The 10,398-nt window shown below is 42.3% G+C and overlaps 1 protein-coding gene across 1 annotated transcript; it reads right to left on the bottom strand.

Annotated features, from left to right (window-relative positions):
* Positions 1–690: 690 nt before the first annotated feature.
* MAP10 (microtubule associated protein 10) lies at positions 691–4,860 on the bottom strand. The gene is made up of 2 exons (XM_007466998.1): positions 4,693–4,860; positions 691–3,267 (listed from the first exon to the last, which is right to left on the bottom strand). The coding sequence occupies exons 1-2, from the start codon at positions 4,858–4,860 to the stop codon at positions 691–693; spliced, it is 2,745 nt and encodes a 914-aa protein (XP_007467060.1).
* Between the last annotated feature and the right edge of the window lie 5,538 nt (positions 4,861–10,398).

The following is a 10,398-nucleotide window of genomic DNA, read 5'->3' as shown; positions in this document are numbered from 1 at the left end:
AAGACCACACTGGTGCGCAAAACAGATACAGTCCCTTCCACCACAGAACTTAAACCTATCATAAGATAAACATTAACCAAGTAATCACACACACAAATTGTGGTTTAAAAAAAAGCATATAGAGCACTGTGACAGCATATAAAAAGGACTTCACCTATTGGAGTTATGGAATGTGTATGTGTCCAGGAAGATTTCCCTGAAGAATTCCTATCTATATAGAACAGTAAGCTCTTATAACTGCTGGCGCTATATCTTAAATTCTTTTGTATCTTTCTGCATCTCATACAGTAAGTCTTCTATATTCGGTAAACAATTTATTGCCGTTAAAATTTGAAGCTATCTTTATTAACTATCTTTATAGATACCATTAGCTATCTTTATTAGCCTTTTCAATGGTGTGCATGAAGTCAGCTTCAGGATACTTTAATAGAGACAGTTTAGGAAGATACTTTTATTCTTAGAAGATGAAACAATTGAAATCTTACCTGGGTTATAAGGTGAACCCATGATCAATCTTGTCAGATTTAATGGTAGAATCCTATTTAAACAACAAAGGAATGACAAACACTTATATTCTGAAAAATTATATACATAAATTTATGTACTAAAAATGATGTACAGCTATTAAAAATTGTTTTACTTACACACAGGTTATAAAACAAATTAAATGTTATGTAAAAGCACATATTTTTACACTGTATATCCTGGAAGTTTATTTATTACTAATTTGCAAATAACTCTGCATTGCTTGGAAATGTTTAGTGAACCAAGGTCATCACTGACTTCTTCAAAGTGATCTAATGTACTGCTATCCAGGACATTAAGTTCTAGTTCTGACAAATTAGAAGGCAGATAAGAACTCACTTGAGATGTCCGAGGTGACTGGCTTTTTTCTGAGGACTTGCAACCTGTTCTTGTTTTAAGTTTAGTAGGGATGTCTTGATTCCTCTTCAGAACTTTAGAATTATGCATACTATTTTGGTCTCTCTGGTTTTCTTTTTCCTCAGTCCAGTGTGGTGAAGAGAAATCACTGGTAGAGATATTAGACGCTTCCTCCAAACTTTTATCTTGAGCCTTTGAAATATGAAATCTTTTATATGAGAGTACTGGGGATCCAGCTGAAAAAGGTGGGCTAAGAATAGAACTCTTTTCACTGCTATTTTTCCTTATGGACAACCTTGTTTCACTGGACTTACTTGACTGTTGACTACGTTTTGGATTTTCTGTCCCCGGACTGCTATCACGAGCTTGTAAAATTCTGCTGGTGTCTTCAGAACAGGAAGGACTGGTGAAGTCATCTGAATACTTTAGTTCTGAGATGCTTTCAGAGCAACTACTTGTACTTGGATTATTTTCATTCATATCAGCAGTAAGAATGCCGTTAGAAGTGATTTTGACCTGTTTATCATCTATTTCTTTATCTACTACAATTCTGTCAACTACTGTGACCTGCTGGAGATCACCTGGACTTTGGACTTTCACTTCCACTCTTCCACCCAAAATATTTGTATGAATAAACCTTTCTGAGACAATGGAATTTGCAGGACTCACAGTTTCTTCCAGTAAATCATCAACTGTCTTTTCAGTTGCACATTTCAGTTTAGTTTCTTTAGTTGTGCTGGGGTCATCAAAAACCACACTAATTTGCTTTGAGGTATTGCTATTTTCAGCAAAAGATGCATCTGAGTCTAAAAACTTATCTTTAGGCAGTTGATGTGGCTTCTGACGTTGTTCTGCAAAACTTAGTATCTTAACTTTGGATGATGGAATTCTGAGTTTTGCACCTAACATTTGTGCTTGCGATTTTCTATACTGTTCTCTCTTCTCGTGTACTACCAACATATCAGGATTTGTTTGCTTTAAACGTAGCTTAAGTGTGTTTGTTAAGCCATAAAGTAGCTTCCTCCTTGGAACTCTTTTGCAGGGGACACCACCTTTCTTTTCAAAATATTTACCTTTCTTAAGATTTTCAGTTTGGTCCTTTTTATACTGAAGGCTCAATAACTTTTCATTTTCCCCCAGAGAAAGCTTATCCTTAGATTCAGATTTACATATGGAGTTGGCAGAAGATTCTGGTGACTTCTTGTCCTCAGTTCTATATAACCAGGCTAAATGAGGATGTATATGAGTAGGGCTTGCCATTGGTTGGTTGTATAACAAGGACAACTCAACCAACAAAGCACTTAACAAAGGCAGCTGCCTTACTGTATTGATCCTATTTTGTTCAGTTCGAGGATGGTAAGTAGTTTGGTTACTTGCTCCTACATCCTGAATATGTGCAGGATGTGTAAGCACTGGAGGCCTCTCATGTGTTGCAAAATTTGTATGTTCTGTAGGATTAGTATGTGTTGGGGGATTTACAAGTTTTTCTTCCAGAAAAGTACCATCCAATTCCTCAGGTGCATTCATTTGAGGCTCAATAGTGATTTCACCCTGTTTAGGAGGTGTCTTTTCTTGGGTCACATGAGTGTAATACAGAGGAGGAGGGCAAATTATGTTGGTTTCAATGTCTAGCTCTGTCACTTCCCGATTTTGGGGGCTAGCACTCCTCTCACTGCTACCCTTTGAACAAATAACGGAGTTGGTTTTGCCATTCTCCACGGAAGCCGTGTAATCAGAGTTGGCCTTGCTGTGGAAGACCCCCTCCTTCAAATCCTTCCCTGCCGTTGAGATTTTTACATCCACCAGAGGCTTATCAGCATCTCTTGGGCTTGGCTCTGAGTCTGGCTGCCGCAGCTGCTGGTTTTCCTGCAAGGTTTGGGTACTGACCTCCACACCCTCCACTCCACCTCCTGTGGAAGCGACTGGCCTCGCCAGATGGCCCAGCAAGCTGCTTCCCAGGTCAGTCAGGCGGTAGCCCAGGGCAATGTGCCCAATCCGCTCCCCCTCTTGGTTTTGCAGAGGGAAACTTCCCCGATGACCCTGGGAGCAGCCGGAGGCGGCGGGCCCCAGGACCCTGTGGGCCGCGGCGGCCAGAGAGATGCTGCAGGCCCCCAGGAGCTGCGGGGCAGGGGTCGGGCGCCCGGGGGGCAGCTGCAGCAGAAAGGTGTAAAGCGGCCTCCGAAGGAGCAGGCGGTGCAGGCTGGCAGGCTGCAGGCGGAAGAGACAGGACTTGCCGCGACCGAAGCTGACCAGGCCGGGCCGAAGTTCCGGGGCGGGGGCGACGGGGCCGCCGGGAGGGTAAACCAGCAGCGTGGGGAAGTCCAGCAGGCGGAAGGCGACGGCGGGGCACAGGCCGCGCGACGAGCGCGGCGGCGATGCCTCCTCCTCCGCCGCCGCCGCCGCCGCCGTTAAACGTAGCTTAAGTGTGTTTGTTAAGCCATAAAGTAGCTTCCTCCTTGGAACTCTTTTGCAGGGGACACCACCTTTCTTTTCAAAATATTTACCTTTCTTAAGATTTTCAGTTTGGTCCTTTTTATACTGAAGGCTCAATAACTTTTCATTTTCCCCCAGAGAAAGCTTATCCTTAGATTCAGATTTACATATGGAGTTGGCAGAAGATTCTGGTGACTTCTTGTCCTCAGTTCTATATAACCAGGCTAAATGAGGATGTATATGAGTAGGGCTTGCCATTGGTTGGTTGTATAACAAGGACAACTCAACCAACAAAGCACTTAACAAAGGCAGCTGCCTTACTGTATTGATCCTATTTTGTTCAGTTCGAGGATGGTAAGTAGTTTGGTTACTTGCTCCTACATCCTGAATATGTGCAGGATGTGTAAGCACTGGAGGCCTCTCATGTGTTGCAAAATTTGTATGTTCTGTAGGATTAGTATGTGTTGGGGGATTTACAAGTTTTTCTTCCAGAAAAGTACCATCCAATTCCTCAGGTGCATTCATTTGAGGCTCAATAGTGATTTCACCCTGTTTAGGAGGTGTCTTTTCTTGGGTCACATGAGTGTAATACAGAGGAGGAGGGCAAATTATGTTGGTTTCAATGTCTAGCTCTGTCACTTCCCGATTTTGGGGGCTAGCACTCCTCTCACTGCTACCCTTTGAACAAATAACGGAGTTGGTTTTGCCATTCTCCACGGAAGCCGTGTAATCAGAGTTGGCCTTGCTGTGGAAGACCCCCTCCTTCAAATCCTTCCCTGCCGTTGAGATTTTTACATCCACCAGAGGCTTATCAGCATCTCTTGGGCTTGGCTCTGAGTCTGGCTGCCGCAGCTGCTGGTTTTCCTGCAAGGTTTGGGTACTGACCTCCACACCCTCCACTCCACCTCCTGTGGAAGCGACTGGCCTCGCCAGATGGCCCAGCAAGCTGCTTCCCAGGTCAGTCAGGCGGTAGCCCAGGGCAATGTGCCCAATCCGCTCCCCCTCTTGGTTTTGCAGAGGGAAACTTCCCCGATGACCCTGGGAGCAGCCGGAGGCGGCGGGCCCCAGGACCCTGTGGGCCGCGGCGGCCAGAGAGATGCTGCAGGCCCCCAGGAGCTGCGGGGCAGGGGTCGGGCGCCCGGGGGGCAGCTGCAGCAGAAAGGTGTAAAGCGGCCTCCGAAGGAGCAGGCGGTGCAGGCTGGCAGGCTGCAGGCGGAAGAGACAGGACTTGCCGCGACCGAAGCTGACCAGGCCGGGCCGAAGTTCCGGGGCGGGGGCGACGGGGCCGCCGGGAGGGTAAACCAGCAGCGTGGGGAAGTCCAGCAGGCGGAAGGCGACGGCGGGGCACAGGCCGCGCGACGAGCGCGGCGGCGATGCCTCCTCCTCCGCCGCCGCCGCCGCCGCCGTGACCATGGGCGGCGGCGGCAGCCCGGCTTCAAGACGCACCCAGTCTACGAGCAGGTCCAGCGAGAAGAGCCGCTCGGACGGCTCAGCCGCCATCGCTGTTGTCCTGGGGACGCTGTGAGCTGGAGGCTGGAAGTCCATGGTTCTCGCGAGAAACAGGGAGAACCTGGCGCTTGTTTTGTTCTCTCGCGAGACTTGCTAGGGCCCCCGGGCACGTCTGAGCTGTGGGAGCCGTGGGAATTTTCTTTGCTCAGTGTATGTCTTTGCTTTCCAGACTGGTGTTAACACAGTGCTTATGATAATACTGAGGCTAGGAATGGAAAAAAAAAAAAGAGGCTTATTTTTTGGTTTGGGTCACGTTTTACCACTGCAGGTCCCCTGCAAGTTTGCAGTCAGTTCAGATCTATCAGAAGAATATTAAAAGTAAATCAGGGCTCCCTTTCCAATCTCCAGGCTAAAGAAAGCCAGCTAACTGCCCGCAGCCGGCCTTCTCTGCTGCTGGTCTACTCAAAAGATGTGGACATGGCTCTGAAGCGGCTTGGGAGCTCTGTCTGAGTGTGGTGTCACTGGGACACGCACAGTGAGTGTGGCCACATTTCCAGCCGAGCCATCACCGTGTAGGAAATGATTCCCATTCAACAAAACTAATGTATTTACATAAACAGGGGGGTGAAGGAGATCTTACAGCCCTATCCCAGATTTTCAAGGAGACATACTTCTACCCTCAGTAAGCTAGCTAGGTTGAAACCAAGGTTGATAAGTGGCCTTGAATGCCATAGCAAGGAATTTGGACTTTATTCTGTATAAGCTGTTTTGAGTGACTAAATGTTATTATACCTATGTTCGGAAATGTAGCAGTACAGATACAAAGGAGGATTCTGCTAATAAGAAATTGAATTCAGAGCAGTGTTTTTGGGAGGCTGTTGCAGTGGTCTAAGGAGAGAGAACTGTGGCCTGAACGTGGTTAGGGTCAGTGGAGTTGAAAAAGAAGTGACGGATATAAGAGGTATTTGTGATAGCAGAGTTTAGAGCTTGGTGACCCTGAGAGAGAAGTTATGGGTGAAAATTTTCTGCTTCTGTGGGAGAAAAAATTGAGGAGACACAGATTGGATTTTTCAAAGTTGCTTTGGGTTTTGGGACTATGTTGAGTTTGAGATGCCCGGGGGACATTATGTGAATATGTTCTACTTTAGGCAGCTTTATAATTTATAGTTAAATTATATTACATTGAATGCAAAAACAGCACTGAGAAGCTCAAAAGCAAATTCACAATTGGAAGGGCTTGGTGCTTTAGAGTGGACTCATGAGGGAGCTTTCATTGCAGTATGTAAGTAGAAGATACTGCCTTTGGCCTTCAGAATCTTACTATCTACTTTCAGAGGAAACTTATCAAGTGACATGCTTAATAGATGGATGACATAGAGCAATAAATTACAGCATGTTTACAAGTAAAAAGCAATGAGGTATTGAGTTCATGTGTGCCAGACAAACACAGTAGGTAAAATTTCTCATTGAAGACATCCTGCAGTAAGTGTTTTGAGGAAGGTAAATAATGTGGAATATTAGCACTTTGTATGTGGACAGGGAAACCAATGTACCTCCTCTATAAGGACATAACTTCTATAATATATAAGGTTTCTACAGGGCTAATAATTTCTCTGCCCAGACACTCTACATCACTGGTATTACAGTACATGAATAAGATTTTATAACTGTAAATAATGTAAATAATGTTAAATGTAGTGAGTAAATATTTAGCTATGACAATTTAAAAAATTTTCTATGTTCATAGGCCAAACATGGAAAAATAGCCCAGAGCAGTGGATGAGAGCCTCAATTTTGTAGGCAAACTACCTGGCTCAAATCCTGGCTCTGTGACCACATACTAGTTTCTCAACAGTTTGTGAATTGTTTCCTCATCCAAAAAATGAGGTAGTTATAGTGTAAACTTCATAAATATAAGTATTAAGTGAATTAATAGTCACAAAATTCTTAGAAAGGTACCCGGCACATAGTAAATACTTGTTAAAATAAATGTTATTTTATTTATTATTTGCCGAATAGCAGACACTTTTTTAATTGAAGTGTAGTTGATTCACAATGTTGTGTTAGTTTCAGGTGTACAGCACAGTGATTCAGTTATACATATATATACATATTCTCTTTCAGATTCTTTTCCATTATAGGTTATTACAAGATATTGAACATAGTTCCCTGTGCTATACAGTAAGTCCTTGTTGTTTATCTATTTTATATATAGTAGTCTGTATCTGTTAATCCCCAATCCCAAATTTATCCTCCTCACCCTGTATCCCTTTGGTAACCATAAGTTTGTTTTCTATGGCTGTTACTTCTGTTTTGTAAATGATTTGTATCATTTTTTTTAGATTCCATATATAAGTGATGTCATATGATATTTGTCTTTCTCTGTCTTCACTTAGAATGATAATCTTTAGGTCTATCCATGTTGCTGCAAACAGCATTATTTCATTCTTTTTCATGGCTGAGTAATATCCAATTGTGTGTGTGTCTGTGCATATATATATGTATATATATATATATATATATAATTCTTTACACCAGTGCTTCCTTTTCCCCATCTAAAAGAACAGAACCTACAAAAAGCTTACAGCTAACAGCAGACTTAATGGTAAGAAAATAGAAGCTTTCTCACTAAGATCAGGAACCAGGCAAGGATGTCTCCTTTCACCACTTCTTTTCAACATTGAGCTGGAAGTCCTAGCAATAACACAATTAGAAAAGCGAAGGAAATAAAAGGTATACAGATTGAGAAAGAAAGAACAAAATTGTTTTTGCAGATGACATGATTGTCTTATGTAGAAAATCTGGAAGAACTGACAAACTCTTAGTATTAATCAACGACTCTAGCAAGGTTGCAGGATATCAGCTTAATATACAAAAGTCAATAGCTTTTCTATGTAGCAGCAATTAACAAGTGGAATTTGAAATTAAAAACATAATATCTTTACATTAGCCCCCAAAATGAAATACTTAGGTATAAATCTAACAAAATATGTACAAGATCTGTTTGAGGAAATCTGTATGAGGAAAACTCTTAACCAAGGAAATCTGAGAAAAACTAAATAAATGGAGAGATAGTCTGTGTTTATGGATAGGAAGAGTCAATATTGTCAAGATGTCACTTCTTCCCAACTTGATCTATAGATTTAATGCAGTGACAATCAAAAGCCTGGCAAGTTATTTTGCAGAGACATCAACTAACTGATCAACTAACTGATTCTACAATTTATATGCAGAGGTAACAGGCCCAGAATAGACAACACGATATTGAAGAACAAAGTTGGAGGACTGACACTACAGGACTTCAAGACTTACTATAAAGCTACGGTAATCAAGACAGTATGGTATTTGCGAAAGAACAGGCAAACAGATCAGGGGAACAAGACAAAGAGCCCAGGAATGGATCCACATACCTACTGTTAACTGATCTTTGACAAAGGAGTGAAGGCAACCCAATGGGGCAAAAAATAGTCTTTTTGACAAATGGTCCTGGAACAACTGTACATCCACATGCAAAGAAAGAAAAGGAAAAAAATTAAGACAAAGGCTTTACACCCGTGACAAAAAATTAATTCCAAATGGATTACAGACCTAAATGCAAAACACAGAACTATAAAACTCCTAGAAGATAATAGGAAAAAATCTAGATGATCCTCGGTTTTAGTGATGACTTTTTAGATACAACACCAAAGGCATGATCTATGAAAGAAAGAATTGATAAGCTGGATTTTATTAAAATTTGAAAGTTCTGTTTTGTGAAAGATCCTATCAAGAGAGTGAAAAGACAAGCCACAGACTGGGAGAAAATATTTGCAAAAGTCATATTTATACAAAAACTGTTATCCAAAATATACGAAGAACTCTTAAAAGGCAACAGTAAGAAAACAAACAACCCAACTCTAAGAAATGGTCCAGGGGCTTCCCTGGTGGCGCAGTGGTTGAGAGTCTGCCTGCCGAGGCAGGGGAGACGGGTTCGTGCCCCGGTCCAGGAAGATCCCACATGCCGCGGAGCGGCTGGGCCCGTGAGCCGTGGCCGCTGAGCCTGCGTGTCCGGAGCCTGTGCTTCGCAACGGGAGAGGCCACAACAGTGAGAGACCCGCGTACCACACACACACACACACAAAAGAAATGGGCCAAAAACCTGAACAGACACCTCACCAAAGAATGGATACAGATGGCAAATAAGCATATAAAAAGATGCTCCAGGTCATATGTCATCAGGGAAATGCAAATGAAAACAACGATGAGATCCCACTGCACATCTATTAGAATCGGCAAAATCCAGAACACTGACAACAACAAATTTTAGCAAGGATTTGGAGCAAAAGGTACCCGTATTCTTTGCTAGTGGGAATGCAACATGGTACAACAACTTCGAAAGACAGTTTGTCAATATCTTAAAAATCTCAACATACTCTTACTATTAAGATCCAGCTATCATGCTCCTTGGTATTTACCCAAAGGAATTGAAAACTTATATTCACACAAATTCGTGTACATAGATGCTTATAGCAGATTGTTTTCAGAATTGCCAAAATGACAACCAAGCAACCAAAGTATCCTTCAGCAGGTTAATGGATAAACAAACAGTGGTACAGCCAAGATGATGGAACATTATTACTGCTAAAAAGAAATGAGCTATTAGACCAAGAAGAAAAGACATGGAGAAACCTCAAATATTGGGTGGACTAAAAGGTTTGTTCGGTTTTTTTTTTTCTGTAAGATGGCTCTAGTAGCGCTTAGTTGTCTTTAACTTCATTCGAAACAATTTTGTTAGATTGTATGTGACAGCTGTCATATCAGCGTGCATTTAAAAAAAGACTTACCAAAACTGGTGAATTTTTGTGTAGCCATTTTAATATTGAAGATGGAAGAAAAAAAGGAACATTTTCGGTGTATTATGCTTTATTATTTCAACAAAAGTAAAAACGCAACTGAAAAGCAAAAAAAGATTTGTGCAATGTATGGAGAAGGTGCTATGACTGCTCGAATGTGTCAAAAGTGGTTTGAGAAGTTTCGTGCTGGAGATTTCTTGCTGGACGATGCTCCACGGTTGGGTAGACCAGCTGAAGTTGACAGTGATCAAATCGAAGCAATAATTGAGAACAATCAACGTTATACCACACGGGAGATAGCTGGCATACTCAACATATCCAAATCAAGCGTTGAAAATCATTTGCACCAGCTTGGTTATGTGAATCGCTTTGATGTTTGGGTTCCACATAAGTAAAGCGAAAAAAACCCTTCTTGATCATATTTCTGCATGTGATTCGCTACCGAAACGTAATGAAAACGCTCTGTTTTTAAAACAAATTGTGACGGGCAATGAAAAGTGGATACTGTACAATAATGTGGAATGGAAGAGATTGTGGGGAAAGCGAAATGAGCCACCACCAACCACACCAAAGGCCGGTCTTCATCCAAAGAAGGTCATGTTGTGTATATGGTGGGATTGGAAGGGAGTCCTCTATTATGAGCTCCTTCCAGAAAACCAAACGATTAATTCCAACAAGTACTGCTCCCAATTAGACCCACTGAAAGCAGCACTCGATGAAAAGAGCCCAGGATTAGTCAACAGAAAATGTATAATCTTCCATCAGGATAACGCAAGACTGCATGTTTCTTTGATGACCAGGC

The sequence above is a fragment of the Lipotes vexillifer genome, unplaced genomic scaffold, assembly GCF_000442215.2.
Source record: "Lipotes vexillifer unplaced genomic scaffold, Lipotes_vexillifer_v1.1 scaffold410, whole genome shotgun sequence".
NCBI classification, from domain to species: Eukaryota; Metazoa; Chordata; class Mammalia; order Artiodactyla; family Lipotidae; genus Lipotes; species Lipotes vexillifer.
This window is presented reverse-complemented; position numbering and strand designations above follow the sequence as displayed.